Source organism: Salvelinus sp. IW2-2015, linkage group LG14 (assembly GCF_002910315.2).
Source record: "Salvelinus sp. IW2-2015 linkage group LG14, ASM291031v2, whole genome shotgun sequence".
Classification (NCBI taxonomy): domain Eukaryota; kingdom Metazoa; phylum Chordata; class Actinopteri; order Salmoniformes; family Salmonidae; genus Salvelinus; species Salvelinus sp. IW2-2015.
The window spans coordinates 51,613,818-51,630,613 of NC_036854.1; the positions used below are offsets into that span (position 1 = coordinate 51,613,818).

The window sequence follows — 16,796 nt, forward strand, 5'->3', positions numbered from 1 at the left end:
ATGTTATGATTATTTTTTGTGTTCCAAATGTCTGAAAAAATTAGTTAGTGCGACGGGCGCTGAAGGGAGCCATACAAGCTAGAACCGCCACTGCATACAACGTACGTAGTTGGCATTCAACAACAGAATTGACGATGTATGCTTGGATGGGAATGATTTGCGATAGTTATGTGGGTACAGTTTGTTTACGTAGTCGCGGGCATCAGTTTGGCAGAGAGCGAGCGCAGCACACATTCTTTAACTGGTAAACACAATGGATAGGACAATATTATAATCCAATCAAGCTGTAGGAAATCTAGATGTTCCAAAAATCAGTGAAACAATGGTACTTCCGCTTCCGGCATGTGAATATGTCACGTCACGTGAGCCACATCCATGGTTCCTGATTTTGTCCTTGGGTAACACTGGCATGTGGAGAGAACAATGTCTTTTACCAAAAAAACTGGTGGGAAGGCATTAGATATTTTGCAGAATTTGCCTCGTATTACATTAGCAAACTTGCGAGCGGAACCGGGGACAAAGAAAGCTGTAAGTATGCGTGTATTAGCTAGCCCAAAAGTTGCTGAAAAGCTAGCAAGCTAGCTGTCATGGCTAGAATAGTCAGAGAGGAAGAGGGCCCAACTCGGCGTAAAATCTGTCTCCCTCCAACAGGTGGCGTTTATTCGCCCACCAAGCAAGGAGTTCTTGCTGTCGAATTTGGTCAACAACAACAAATAATGGCTTATTTGCTACGTGAGGTTTATTTGATCAAATAGATGTTTCCTAATGCTTGAGTTGTTACGAGTGTAACTTACTGGTATAAAATAGGAGATGTGACATCCCTGCACCTTCGAGAAAAAACAATTTTACATCCGAGTTGTCTCGAGATGGCTATGCATGTTTATGTCATAGCATGTTTATTTTTATTTTTAAATCCTTTTTTATTATTATTACATGTCAAATTACAATACAGTAACAACACAAACATAGGATGTCACTACACGTATTTTTTCTCTGAAGAAACATAAAATAACATTAAAGTAAAAAAAAWWWTTTTTTAATCACTACACATGAATTGAGTTTCACAAGTTAAAGTTCCTAAAATAAGGTCAAGGGTTACAAATGTACAAACCTATGATAGAGTTGTAAGAATAGCGTTTTTTGTTGTTGTTATTGACTAATTCTAGAGATTTTATTAAATATTGGATTTGAAGTAGAAATATATATTGCATTTGGGGACAGATTTAAAATATTTGTTTTTGTCTATATAAAGTTTACCAGAGAGAATGAAATTAACGACTAACGACTAATTCAGAAGTTCTGTTTTCATTTGAATAGATGGGTCTTATTATTAAAATAAAACATGTAAATCCTTAACTCTTAAATAGTTAAAATAACTTCACAGAGTCACACTCATATAAAAAGTGTATAATAGTTTCCCCTTCTTTATCACAGAAAAGTCATATGTCCTCTAAGTCAGTGGTTCTCAAATGGTTTTGCTTGGGGACCCAAATTTGACAATGACAATTTCGTCGCGACCCAATATTATGGACTGCTGATTATTACATTTTGTAATGTTGTATTGCAGCTGCCTTCTTGGGCAGGCTTTACTTGCAAAATAGACTGTCTCACAGTCTACTATTATGGTATTAAAGAAAGTCATTCAAATATTTTTCACAATTATTTAAATGTAACCTTTATTTAAACTAGGCAAGTCAGTTAAGAACAAATTCTTATTTACAATGACGGCCTACCCCGGCCAAACCTGGACCACGCTGGGCCAATTGTGCGCCGCCCTATGGGACTCCCAATCACGGCCGGATGTGATGCAGCCTGGATTAACTGAGAAAACAACATGTATTATCAGTTCAAGAGAATAAGCCATTTAATTAGGCGACCAGTTCACCTGTGGAGTGTAATAAATTATCAGACTCAGAACATGACATTAAAACCAGTCCAATAATGTTAATGAACAGTAACACATACCAGTGCTTAAAATAGAAAAAACAACAATCATTAGGAATTCGTAATCATCAATTACCATGTGAATAGTTTCACAACCTTGAAAAGTTTTTTTAAAGGTGTACGTTTTTAACCAGTTCAATAAAATGTAATATAAATGTCAGAATTAATGAACAATAAAAAATGTACATAGTGAACAATAACTCATTAACCTATTTATTGTGTGTGTGTGTGGCCTATCAGTGGGAAAGCTGGGGGTTTCTTCAGATAAGTTTATTGAAGTCTGGGGTGATGGTTGACAGATCAACTCGGAGGTCTTGCTGGCTGTCCAGTCTGTTTCTGCTTTTAGTTTTCAGCACGGCCATAGCAGAGAAGCCACTTTCACACAGATAAGCAGTGCTGAACGGTAGCATGATTCACTACAGGCGAGAGCAGAATAATCTCCCATTACTCTGCACCAGAACTGTGGCTGTGTCCGCGATCAAATGACAGCTCCACCAGCAGATCCTTTTCGTTGCTTGGCAACGTGACGATTCCCATCTCCACTCGAAAGGAGGCCGGTGTCCTGTCGTCTAGTGTCCTGTTCTCCACCGGGAAGTAGTCACTCCTCCGGGAATTAGTCGCAAAACTTTCCCTGCAGCTTGACATGATGCTGTTTAAGTTCTTTTTTCAGTGTATCGCAATGTGGTATGTTGATCAGATTCTGAATCTCAAAATCAGCATTGGGAAACATGTCAATCCTCCCATTAGAAACTTGCCCAAACTGCAAATCCATGTTGTCCCTTTGTTCAAATCGATTGTGCCCCCTCCCTCCATTGAGCGAATTCAGATGATCAAAAATATCCGCCAGCTAAGCAACTTGCGCGACCCATTCCTCTCAATCGAAATGTTCGAAGCTCATAAAAGCGACCCAACGCGTTACCCCTGGAAAGCCAGCGGACCTCTGCATGATTAAGCACCTGTTGGCGCTCGCTCCCCATATCCCTACAGAAGGCCTGGAAACACCTGCTTTTTGTCAAACTCTTTTTGATATAGTTGACACACTTGATCACATTCTGGAGAGTGGTGTGGAGCTCAGGCACAATGTCCTTTGCTGCCAATGCCTTCCTGTGTAGGAAGCAGTGGTTGCACTTGGAGCTCTCTCCAGGATCCGCTGTAATACTCCGGAGTGCTTTCCCGTCATGGCAGCTTCCCAATCAGTGGTCACACCGACGCACCCACCCCAGGCAAGTCCCACGGAGCCCAGGTACATATCCATTGTGTTAAAGACAGCCTCTGTGGTGGTGGTGGGCAAATCAGCATTAAAAAGGACCCGCTCCTCGAAGTTATTATCCCAGACGTGTCTGACATCGACCATTAGAATTGCATGGTTAGCCACATCTGTGGATTCATCAAGCTGCTGCACTGTAAGTTGTGCATCTATCTTGACATGTTCTCCTAAACACAAATTAGATTTCATTAAGTCCTGAAGGTATTGCTTTACATATAGAATTAAATTTATGTATTTGGAAGTTATGTTTCTAAGAACTTTCTATGAGAGAATAATTCCTTTTTTATCAAATAAATCAAGCACAAATATAATATTTATTTCAAACCACTTCGGGAAGAAGAAATACTTGTTTTTAACAACAGTATCTTTGTTGTTTCACAGAAGTGCCTTGTGTGGGGAGAAGTTGTGGACGTAACTTATTTTCCAGGRTAAAATGTATTTTTCATGACATTTGGAGAATAGTTGCATTTCCACAAAAATGTAAGACCACCCAATTTCATAAAAATATGACAGGGAATGAAGTGCCATATAGATTCAGAGCTAAGCATACATCTTTTTTATCCAMTTTACTTTAAAGATATTGTTGATATCAATCAAATCTAGTACTTCAAGCCCACCATCAGCTCTTTGGTTTGATATTACAGACTTCTTAAGTTTGCATTGTTTATTTTTCCGTATAAAGTCTAGGAAAGTTTTGTTGATATCCTTGCTGGTTTGATCCACTTCAAATAGGGATTGAGCATGGTAGACAAAACGTGACAGACCCTCTGCTTTGGACAATTAAAAACCTTCCAATAATAGAGAGGTCACGCTGGGGCCAGTTGTTAAAGATGGATTTTGTTTTCTTTCATCTCTGAGAGAAATTGAGATGTTGACTGACAATGTGTTTTTTTTGCTATGTGCAACCCTAAATATTTCACATTATCTTTCACTGGAATATTCTCAACAGATTGGTAATTTGAGTTATGTATGGATAATATTTCACATTTATTTAAGTTAAGTTCCAGACCAGAAGCAGAAGAGAACGATTTGATAATATTAAGTGTATCCTTGTTCCTTGTCTTTTAGAAATAGCTGTATCGTCTGCTAATTGAGATATTTAAATGTATTTTCCAAATATTGAAATACCTTTTAATTCATTTTTTTTTTTTTTATGCTAATAGATAGTACTTCTACAACTAAAAGGAATAAGAAAGCTGAAATAGGGCAACCCTGGCGTACACTAGGGTGAATATTAAATATTTGAGATGTGTTCCGATTAATCATAATAGAACTATTCATATCTTTATAAAATGTATTAATAACAGAGACAAAGCTAGTTCCGAAACCAATAGTYTACATCGAATGTCTTAGGAATTTGTGTTAAATTGTATCAAATGCTTACAAAAGTCGAGGAATAGAATAATAGCCTCTGATTCAATTGAATCAGCCTAATCAATCAAGTCTAAAACYAACCTAATGTTACAGCTGATGTGGTGACCTTTCATGAAACCAGTTTGGGTTTCATTAACAAGGTGTTTTTTTAAAGTCTATTAGCATATGCCAAAGTTATCAATTTATAATCTATATTTAATAATGTAATAGGTCTCCAATTATCTATGAAAAGGGGATCTTTATCAGGTTTTGGTATTAAAGAAATAACCCCATGTTTCATGGCGCTTATCATCTCACCCTTAGCTAGGCATTCTTGTAACACGTTGAATACTGGTCCCTCTAAATGTTCCCAAAAGTGTAAATAGAATTCCACAGAAAGACCATCTGTTCCAGGTGCTTTGCCCTTCTTCATAGATTTAAGAGCATCTCTAATCTCTACAATAGAAAACTCATCTTCCCATATGGACTTGAACTCATCAGAAATCATTGGAACATGACCATGGACGTGTTTTATAAAATGTTCACATTCAATCCCGTTAAAATTAGATTGATGCAGATGTTCATAGAAAGATCACACAAAGCTAGAGATGATCTTTGGGTCTTTACACAAGGCGTTGTCAATATTTATGGCAGAAAGAGATTTTCTCTTATAGTTCCTTTTTTCAAGAGCAAAAAAATAGTTTGTGTTTTTCTCACCCTCCTCAACCCATTTTGCTCTAGTTCTAATAAAGGGCCCTTTAGCTAAATTCATGTACATTTGATCTAGTTCTATTCCAGAGATTTGAATACCGAGACACTGTATTCAAATCTCATTCTTCCTCTGCTGAAAGGGTATCCTTTTCTAAAAGAACATTCCATTTATTCGTAAGCTCATCTTCTTTCAAAAKTGTTTGCTTTAGTTCCTTACTGCGTGTAATGGCGATAGATCTTACTTTGAATTTAAATATTTCCCACTTCCATGCTTTGATTCTAAATCATTTGAATTAAACAAGTCTATGATCAAGTTCTTTATGTTCTTGTTGAAGACTGGATCCTTTAGGAGTGAATTGTTACGTTTCCAGTATCCTCGAATGCCACTGGATTTTTCAGAACATTCTAACGTCAATAAAATAATTGTATGATCAGTCAAAGGAGCATGTTTATGACTTACTTCTTGTACATACTGTAAAAGTGTGGGATAAATGAGAAACAGATCAATTCTGGATCTGACCATCATTGACCTATTACACCAGGTGTATTTGTTTAAGTTTCTGTTAAAGAAACGCCATGTATCAACCACTGTCAGTTTACTGCAAAATGAGGTGATAATGTCACTATTCTGAGATCTCTGAGCTATTCTAGGTGGAAATCTATCTAAAGAGTTATCAGGTGTTTCATTGAAGTCTCCAGATATTATAAGCCATGCATTTGTATACTTGTTTTGAAAACGGTGCTTTTCTTTTAGTTATGTTTTGTAAACCCCTGGCATTTAGAGAGACAAGGAGGTCAAGGGAATGTCATGAAAGTACTGGATGTTTTGAAAACACTGTGCTCAGGTATATAGCTACATGGACTTAAAATTTATGTTGTTCTATTCTTTCTAAATCAAATGATAACGTTAAGTAAGAGTTAGCTAAATTACTCTTGAGTAATAAGTCGATTGTGATTTGTACGTTCACCCCGTTTTTATATCATCAGGTTCGTAAATGTGAATACGGGTTCATCATATTGATCAACAACTACCTCATTTTAGGGTAGTCCAGTTCTATCTCGAAGCTCAGGTTTCCTTACTAGCTACCTAGCTTACTGGTTCCACTAGTTAACCAGATATTCATATCACTACACTGTATTTGTTTTATATTTAAATTACATTTTGTCAGGTTATATAACGTTTTGAGTTCAATGCACTAAATATGTCATAGCATCTCTCTCCGTTGAATACCAGCTGTTGACGTCATCGAATATAAAAACATGTTACAATAATGAGATGTATCCACCGATCCTCCGAAACACAACCCWGCCAAGCCGCACTACTTCTTGACACACTGCTCGCTTAACCCGGAAGCCAGCTGCACCAATGTGTCAGAGGACAACTGGCGACCGTGGTCAGCTTGCAGGTGGCCGGCCCGCCACAAGCAGTCACTAGAGTGCGATGGGACAAGGAAATCCTGGCCGGCCAAACCCTCCCCTACCCCAGATGATGCTGGGCCAATTGTGCGCCGCCTCAAGGATCTCCCGCTCACGGCTGGCTATGACACAGCTTGCAATCGAACCTGGGGCTGTAGTGATGCCTCAAGCACTGCGATGCAGTACCTTAGACCGCTGTGTCTCTCGGGAGGCCCCATTATGGGGTATTGTGTGTAGATTGATGAGGGAAACAACAATTTAATACATTTTAGAATAAGGCTGTAACGTAACAAAATGTGGGYAAAGTAAAGGGGTCTGAATACTTTCCGAATGCACTGTACATTTCGATCACATTAAAATAAATGTTATGTTCTTTCAAATGACTTCTATTATACTGTTTGTACATTTTGGCTAAATATATTTAATGATGTATAACAACATGTGCACAATGTGCCAAATCTTAATTTAGTGCATTAATATAGGGTAAGCATTTAGAATAAGCCGCATCAATTTTTGCAGCCATTGGTGGTAATATCACTCTAGGAACTGATCCGTCGTCAATATTGTGGAGTAATTATAATGCTATGGAAAGGTTTGAATAGTGAAAGCTSATCCGAGAGCAGCACTGCTTTTCTTTTGATCCTATCGGTAGCAACACATGGTCTAACTACTGTCACGCCCTGACCATAGAGAGCTTTTTATTCTCTATGTTGGTGAGGTCTGGGTGTGATTAAGGGTGGGTTATCTAGGGGAATTATATGTCTATGTTGGCCTGGTATGGTTCCCAATCAGAGGCAGCTGTTTATCGTTGTCTCTGATTGGGGATCATATTTAGGTAGCCATTTCCCCATTGTGCTTTGTGGGATCTTGTCTAGGTATAGTTGCCCGTGAGCACTATTTTGAGCTTCACGTTTCGTTTGTTCACTTTATTGTTTTTTCCCTTTGAGTTTTCTATTCCAAAATAAAGGATGGAAACATACCACGCTGCATCTTGGTCRACTCCTTATGGCGATCGTGACAACTACAGACTTAGCAAACGTTCTCTCCGTGTGCTTGTTTGGGGAAAACACTTACATCGTTATTTAAGAGACAACTTTTTATCTGGAACAATCATTGTAATCCTTAAGTTACATCACAACTGGGAAACGAGGCCATGGTACCGCCAAATAATGGTCATAAAAATCTTTGTATACCAGATAATGTGATATAACCAATCTGTAGCTAAATCATTGCATAAATTAATTGTGACAATGACAAATAATTTACTTTTGATTACTATGTAATATGTCAATTGTTACACATGTAATATATTCTGAAACATTAATAGTGGAGAAAGAATAGCACAAACACTGATAATGTGAATCAAATTCTGTCTCATCTATCATTTTGTAGGAGAAGAAGCGAGGCAGAGGCCAACATGGAGGAAACAGAAGTGGCCGGGGTCACAAAGGGGAGAGGCAGCGAGGCAACCGACCTCGCCTGGGGTTCGAGGGGGGTCAGACTCCCTTCTATCTAGCCATCCCCAAATACGGCTACAATGAGGGACACAGGTTAATACATTGTTGTCCCATGTGCATTGTTGAACACGCCATGTTTGTCATACGGGCATAATGTTACAATACAGAGATGCAGTCTGAGAAGCAACAAAGTAGGGCTTTGTAGCTTTTCATACTGTATCTCTGTACTGTAGTTGTTATTGCCTTGATGTCAATCACATTTTCTATACGTTATAGCCGTTTGTTTAGGGACAGGAGATTATGCTCACAAATTTGTGCTTTTCTTCCTAGTCGGCGGGCTCAGTACCAGCCACTGACCCTGAACAGGCTGCAGTATCTGATTGACCTGGGCCGGATTGACCCCACTCAGCCCATTGACCTGACACAGCTGGTCAACGGCAGGGGAGTGACCATCCAGCCCCAGAAGAGGGACTATGGTGTTCAGCTTGTTGGCGAGGTATTTACATTGGCTACATTTACACCTATGAGCTGTCATGACTGTGTCTCCGCTTGATTTGAGTGTGAATTCATTGTTACGGAAGCTTGGGGATGAAGCACGATCCCACCAAGGCAGTTGATTACTTATGTTTATGTAAAGCAAGGAAGATCTGTTATTTAGTGCACATATATTTTGCCAGTAGGGGGCAGTATTTAGCTAATTAGATTGTAGTGTGATTATGCTAGACCAGAGGCAGTTTTTTCCCCGTTCTGTATTGATTTGAAAATCTATTTTCTCTATTCTTGCATCCAATTGTGTGTGTTATCAGGGTGCTGGTATCTTTGCAGCGAAAGTCAACATAGAAGTTCAGATGGCGTCTGAGGAGGCCATTGCTGCCATTGAGAGAAACGGAGGGATCGTCACTACAGGTTTCTATGACCCCAGAAGTCTCGGTGAGTAGTATTGATGGTAATGTCGTAGTGGGTAACACTTTACAATAAGGTTCCATTTGTAAAGTGTTTATAAAGGGGTTATAATTATGTTATTTAATCATTTGAAAATGCATTAAACCATTAATAAACGGTTATATCGCATTGGTCAAAATAGTGCAATAACTGGTCAGTGTTTGCCAAATAGTGAGACAATATTTACCTCCAGTTATTAACCATTTTATAAATGCACTTACAAATGCTTATATTGATGAACTCTTATGCAACCTTATTGTCAATAGTTGCATAGTTGAACAATAGTGATTTTCTCACTTTTGGGTGTGATGCATTGGTGCTCTGTCCCASYAACAGAAGAGCTTTGTTTTCATGATGTGTCTTGGCCCATGTTTGAAACCCTGATGCTCTGGACAAATTTACATCCAGGACATAATTAAATTATTACCCCTTACCAGATTATATCAACACACACTTACCACTTCACTTCWCCAAGTATGGTGAACGCTCTGGTGTGAAATGGTAACCCTAATACCTTTGGTCTGTGTAACAGTGGAAGATATATCCTCTCACAACATGGACTGTTTTGGTCTTCATACCCACCATTCATTGACTGAACATGCTTAACTATGTGCTATCTTCTCTCATGTATGTGGTGATGAGTACCCAATACTGTCCTATAAGTATGTCTAAACTCTGAGTGAACTCTCAAACCTATAAATGATTTACCCACATGCATAACTGCTAAAAGTATACCTTATTTTAAGTAACAGATCTATGAACATTTATAACTGCTCAAATGATACCTTATTTTAAAGTGTCAATCCACTGACRATTAACAAATTAGTTACCAATATTTATAACTGCTGAAAAGATTCCTTTAAACGTCGCAGAAATCGCTCTGCCATTTCCTGGTTGCCTAATTTCAGTTTTGTSACAATACAAGCAGTCATTGTGTAGACAATCATTGAACCATCTAAACCGCTGTAAAATGATTTTCCCATAACCCAGAATATTGTATTTTTAGCGGGTGAAGCTGGTGTACAAAATTGAAGGTAAAAACAAAACTTCAAAACAGGAAGCATAGAAATAGCGCACATAGAACAGATCTACCACTTATTGCTTTCAATGAGAATAACAGATCTAGAACCTTTTAAAGAAAGTGGAACCCTACTGACCATTTATMAATGAGCTAGGCCTACCAATATTTATATATTCAAAAAAATATACCTTAAAAGAAAGTAGAAACCTTCTGGCTATTTATTAATGTCAAGATACAAACATTTTATAACAGTATATAACCTCCTCAAACATGCAATACATAGTAAGAACAAAATTTAATTTAAGAGAAGGATACATTGGGGGGACTCAAATCTGTAGCCTGTCATTGGGGGGACCAGGATAAATATGTATGAACTTTCCAATTTGTAAGTCGCTCTGGATAAGAGCGTCAGCTAAATGACGTAAATGTAAAATGTAATTGGTATAGTGAGTAGCCTATCTAATTCAGATAAACAGGGGGTGTCTTTTTCTCCCCTTTTTAACATTTACAAGTCAGAATAGGAATGTATAACAGATGAACTATTTAAAATACAACACAGTCCCCTTCTGTTTCTTTCCCCATCCTGGAGTCTGAGACCTTATGGCAGGGATCATCAACTAGATTCAGCCGCGGGCAAATGTGTTTGCTGAGCGGATGGTCGGGGGGCCAGAACATAATTCCAAGTCATTTGTAAACTGCAAATTGACCGCAAGAAGCCCAAACTGATATGTTTGACTGGAACATAATAATTTCTAACCTTGCTTACATTTGTATACGATCACGTGTCTCTCTATTATGCGTGGGAATACTTGGGAACATATTTTTTACAATAAAATCACTTGGAGCTTATTTCCTGGTGTTTTACAGTCTTATGTCCAACAATGGGAGAAAAAATATATATATATATGTTTTTTTGTTCAGAAAACTTGGGGGGCCGCAAGTTGGGAATGTTAGGGAGAGGAATTTATGGCAATTTYGCATAGACACTAGCTAGCTACATTACTCTACTATCATCATTATCATAATTTCTACCATTTAGGCTTAGCTAGTTATGTTATCCACTGCTAGCTAATAATATTAATAATAATAGCTAGTGTTTAACATTACTTGCKAACACTAATAGTTAGCTAACACTGATGAAAGGGCTTAGCTAGGTAGTTATCAAWTTTTTTGCTAATACACTAGCTAGCTAGCAAGTTAAATCTTAAAACGGGGTGTCTTTTTCGAGCTAGCTAGCCAGCAAACGTGATCTACTTATTTAGTTAGCTATATCATGCCAAAGAGTATCTTGTGTTAAATCGTCAAGCAGAATGTCTATATTCAAAAATACATTTTAGGTTTTATCTACTGCTAGCTAGCGGGCTAGCTAACGTTTCCTAGCTATGTAGGCAGGACAGATGTGCTAGCAAACATTAGCTAGCTGAGCAGCATGCTAAATCATCTAGGAGAACTTCTGTATTCAAAACTGAAAGAAATTGCATAGAGAATTTACCCTTTCTCCGCTGTCAACATTTGTATCTTGTGAACAACGTTTATTTTGCGCAATCTCTTTGGTCTGGCCTTCGCACCTTTCTCATAGCCACGTCCATCATGATTCTTCACGACGCACTGTCACATAATGTCAGTGCCAACACAACATTTTGTGCACATTCCAGGTCGTTTATTTTAAGCGCGTTTCACAGATCTTCCAAAGTTGGACGTTTTTCAGAAACCAGCAAACTGCACCAATAATGTGACTTGTGATCTTGAGATGAAGCCTTCATTCCTGGAATAAATAAGTGTACCAATTGTATTTGTTTATTTAAAGTACGGGGGCTGCCTTAATTGACCGTGGGTTAACTGCTTTGTTCAGGGGCAGAACGACAGATTTTTACATTGTCAGCTCTGAGATTTGACCCAGCAACCTTTCGGTTACTGGCCCAACGCTCTAACCATTAGGCTACCCCAAAATATATTTGCGTCATCAGGGTTTCAAACATGGGGCGAGACACATCATTGGGGTATAGGGGGAAATATATTTGAAAGAAAAATATATAATTTATATATATTGACAAAAATATATATATATATATATATGGGGGTTGGAAATGATGCTGACAATTACATTGATGGAAGCCACAATCTATCCGCAATATTAAAGCTGATCAAGTATGAATATATAGAATGCATCATACCCAAGAATGCATCATACCCAAAAGTGAGAAAATAACTATTGTTAACTTTGCAACCGTTGAAAATAAGGTTGCATGATTATGCAACGCATTTGTTAAGTGCATTTATAAATGGTTAATAGCTGGAGATATTTTGTTTTCTTATAACTTATTTATTAATGATTTATAATGCATTTACGTAGTAATAAGTCCTTTATAAACCCTTTACAAATAGAACCTTATTGTAAAGTGTTACTCCATAGAAACACATTAAGCCAAAACTTTAATCATCTTGCTATGACGCCACTTACACTTTACACTTGGAGGGGTAGTAACTCTGTGCTTTGTTCTGTCTGTAGCGGTCCTGTGTAAGCCTGTGCCGTTCTTCTTAAGTGGACAGCCCATTCCAAAGAGAATGTTACCTGGGGAGGACATGGTCACGTACTACACAGATTCTGCCAACCGTGGTTACCTGGCAGACCCAGAGAAGGTTCAAAAAGCACGGATAGCCTTGGCCCAGAAGTATGGCTACATTTTACCGGACATTTCCAAAGACGAGTTGTTCCACATGCTCTTTATGAGGAAGGACCCCAGACAGATCTTCTTTGGCCTCTCGCCAGGCTGGGTGGTCAACATGGCAGAGAAAAAGATTCTGAAACCGACCGACGACAAACTGCTCCAATATTACAATTCTTAAAAATGATTAAAATAAACATGCTCCGTTTATGTACATAAATGTCATGATGGGTGATTTAAAATAAACGTCTCTTAGCACAACTTTCCAACAGATTCTGCTTTTTCAACACAAATGATGTACTGTGAATACTGTATTAAATGTTCATAATTTAATGCCATTGTTCTCTCATTTGTCTTAGGGGCGTTTCAGCCAAAATCTGAAAATAATGTATTTCTATTGTACATCTCTGTAAGAAAGGCACCATGCTTTATGATCAATGCTTATAGGGAATGGAGGAGTAAATTGAGGTTAGGTTACGCACACTACTTGACCAAAAGTATGTGGACGACTGCTCGTCAAACATCTCATTCCAAAATCATGGGCATTAATATGGAGTTGGTCCCCCCTTTGCTACTATAATAGCCTCCTCTCTWCTGAGAAGGCTTTCCACTAGACATTGGAATATTGCTGTGGGGACTTGCTTCTATTCAGCCACAAGGATTAGTGAGGTCGGGCACTGATGTTGGGTGATTAGGCCTGTTGTTTGATGGGGTTGAGGTCAGGGCTCTGCAGGCCAGTGAAGTTGTTCCACACCGATCTTGACAAACCATTTCTTATATGGACCTCGCTTTGTGCACGGGGGCATTGTCATGTTGAAACAGGAAAGGCCCTTCCCCAAACTGTTACCACAAAGTTGGAAGCACAGAATTGTCTAGAATGTCATTGTATTGTGTAGCGTTAAGATTTCCCTTCGCTGGAACAAAGGGGCCTAGGCCGAACCATGGAAAAACAGCCCCAGACCGTTATTCCTCCTCCACCAAACTTTACAGTTGGAACTATGCATTGGGGCGGGCAGCATTCTCCTGGCATCCACCAAACCCAGATTTGTCCATCGTACTGCCAGATGGTGAAGCATGATTCATGACTCCAGAAAACGTGTTTACACTGCTCCAGAGTTCAGTGGTGGTGAGCTTTACACCGCTTTAGCAGACGCTTGGCATTGCGCATGGTGATCTTACACTTGTGTGTGGCTGCGCGGCCATGGAAACCCGTTTCATGAAGCTCCCGACGAACAGTTAATGTGCTGATGTTGCTTCCAGAGGCAGAGAGTGTTGCAACCGAGGACAGACAATCTTTACACTCGGCGGTCCCGATCTGTGAGCTTGTGTGGCCTACCACTTCGCGGCTGAGCCGTTGTTGCTCCTAGATGTTTCCACTTCACAATAGCAACACTTACAGTTGACGGGCTGTAGCAGGGCAGAAATTTGACAAACTGACTTGTTGGAAAGGTGGCATCCTATGACGGTGCCACGTTGAAAGTCACTGAGCTCTTCAGTAAGGCCGTTTTTAATTTTTTTTATTTTCATAATTGTTTTACCCCTTTTTCTCCTCAATTTCATGGCAATTGGTAGTTACAGTCTTGTCCCATCGCTGAAACTCCGGTACGGACTCGGGAGAGGCGAAGGTCGAGAGCCATGCTTCCTCTGAAACACGACCCAGCCAAGCCGCACTGCTTCTTGACACAATGCCCGCTTAACCCGGAAGCCAGCCGCACCACAATGTGTCGGAGGAAACACCGTACATCTGGCGTCCGTATCAGCGTGCATGCGCCCGGCCRGCCACAGGAGTCGCTAGACCGCGATGGGACAAGGACATCCTTTCCGGCCAAACCCTTCCCTAGCCCGGACGATGCTGGGCCAATTGTGCGCCGCCTCATGGTCTCCTGCGACAGAGCCTGGACTCGAACAAGGATCTCTAGTGGCACAGCTAGCACTGCGATACAGTGCCTTAGACCACTGCACCACTCAGGAGGCATTAAGGCCATTCTACTGCAAATGTTTGTGGAGATTGCATGGCTGTGTGCTCAATTTTATGCACCTGTGAGCAATGGGTGTGGCTGAAATAGCCGAATCCACTCATTTGAAGGGGTGTCCACATACTTTTGTATATGCAGTACCAGTCAAAAGGTTGGATACACCTTCTCATTCAATGATTTTTCTTTATTTGTACTATTTTCTACATTGTAGAATAATAGTGAAGACATCAAAACTATGAAATAACACCTATGGAATCATGTAGTAATAAAAAAAGTGTTAAACAAATCAATCTGTTTTATTATTTTAGATTCTTCAAAGTAACCACCCTTTGCCTTTGATAGCATTCTCTCAACCAGCTTCACCTGGAATGCTTTTACAACAGTCTTGAAGGAGTTCCCACATACACTGAGCACTTGTTTGCTGCTTTTCCTTCACTCTGCTGTCCAACTCAACCCAAACCATCTCAATTGGACTGAGGTCGGGTGATTGTGGAGGCCAGGTTATCTGATGCAGCACTCCATCACTCTCCTTGGTCAAATAGCCCTTACACAGCCTTGAGGTGTGTTGGGTCATTGTCCTGTTGAAAAACAAATGAGAGTCCCACTAAGCGCAAACCAGATGAGATAGCYTATCGCTGCAGAATGCTGTGGTAGCCATGCTGGTTAAGTGTGCCTTGAATTCTAAATAAGTCACAGACAGTGTCACCAGCAAAGCACATTTCCTCCTCCATGCTTCACGGTGGGAACCACACATGCAGAGATCATCCGTTCACCTACTCTGCATCTCACACAGACGGCGGATGGAACCAAAAATCTCTAATTTGGACTCATCAGAGCAAAGGACAGATTTCCACCGGTCTAATGTCCATTGCTCGTGTTTKTTGGCCCAAGCAAGTCTCTTCTTATTATTGGTGTCCTTTAGTAGTGGTTTCTTTGCAGCATTTCGTCCATGAAGGCCTGATTCACGCAGTCTCCTCTGAACAGTTGATGTTGAGATGTGTTTGTTACTTGAACTCTGTGAAGCATTTATTTGGGCTTCAATTTCTGAGGTTGGTAACTAATGAACTTATCCTCTGCAGCAGAGGTAACTCTGGGTCTTCCTTTCCTGTGGCGGTCCTCATGAAAGCCAGTTCAATCATAGCGCCTGATGGTTTTTGCGACTGCACTTGAAAAACAATCAAAGTTCTTGATATCTTCCGGATTGACTGACCTTCATGTCTTCGAGTAATGATGGACTGACGTTTCTATTTGCTTATTTGAGCTGTTCTTGCCATAATATGGACTTGGTCTTTTACCAAATTGGGCTATCTTCTGTATACCACCCGTACCTTGTCACAACACAACTGATTGGCTCAAATGCATTAAGAAGGAAAGAAATTACAATAAATAAACTTTTAACAAGGCACACCTGTTAATTGAAATGCATTCCAGGTGTCTACCTAATGAAGCTGGTTGAGAGAATGCCAAGAGTGTGCAAAGCGGTCATCAAGGCAAAGGTTGGCTACTTTGAAGAATCTCAAATATCAAATATGTTTTGATTTAACTCTTTTTTTTGGTTACTACATGATTCCATATGTGTTATTTCATAGTTTTGATGTCTTCACTATTATTCTACAATATAAAAAATAGTAAAATTAAAGAAAAACCATTTAATGAGTAGCTGTGTCCATACTTTTGACTGGTACTGTATATATAGTATACACTGAAGAGGGATAGCCTTGGGATAGCTCACACTTTGACTAATGTATTGACTTTGATTAATGACCGCACGGCAGTCTCAGATGAAAGTGCTGTAATGATCAAATCCGCTGGCGGTGCTTTAGGTCCCCTTACTGAGAAACACCAATGATCAACATGATGGAAGGAACGTAGACCCCAACAGGTGAGGGGGAAATAAGGAAAATAAAAACTCTGAATGAAAACAGGAAACAGATGCCTGCTGTGTGTTACATGTGAAAAGGCCTGCCTTAGATTGAGAAGGGGTTTTTAAATTAGTCATAGGCAGCTGTATCCTGGCCTGGACGTTGGAATGATTCTACACCC

General features: G+C 39.6%; 1 protein-coding gene across 1 annotated transcript; it reads left to right on the top strand.

The window, feature by feature from the left end:
- Positions 1–345: 345 nt before the first annotated feature.
- LOC111973229 (large ribosomal subunit protein uL15m) lies at positions 346–13,110 on the top strand. The gene is made up of 5 exons (XM_024000520.2): positions 346–528; positions 8,084–8,241; positions 8,479–8,644; positions 8,955–9,078; positions 12,621–13,110. The coding sequence occupies exons 1-5, from the start codon at positions 424–426 to the stop codon at positions 12,956–12,958; spliced, it is 891 nt and encodes a 296-aa protein (XP_023856288.1). The 5' UTR covers positions 346–423; the 3' UTR covers positions 12,959–13,110.
- The last annotated feature ends 3,686 nt before the right edge of the window (positions 13,111–16,796 follow it).

Bases quoted from the DNA above. Each gene is read 5' to 3' on its own strand.
- LOC111973229 (XM_024000520.2), top strand. From the start codon at position 424: ATGTCTTTTACCAAAAAAACTGGTGGGAAGGCATTAGATATTTTGCAG. The intron at 8,242-8,478 runs GTTAATACATTG...TTTTCTTCCTAG, and splicing joins GGCTACAATGAGGGACACAG to TCGGCGGGCTCAGTACCAGC. The intron at 9,079-12,620 runs GTGAGTAGTATT...TTCTGTCTGTAG, and splicing joins CTATGACCCCAGAAGTCTCG to CGGTCCTGTGTAAGCCTGTG.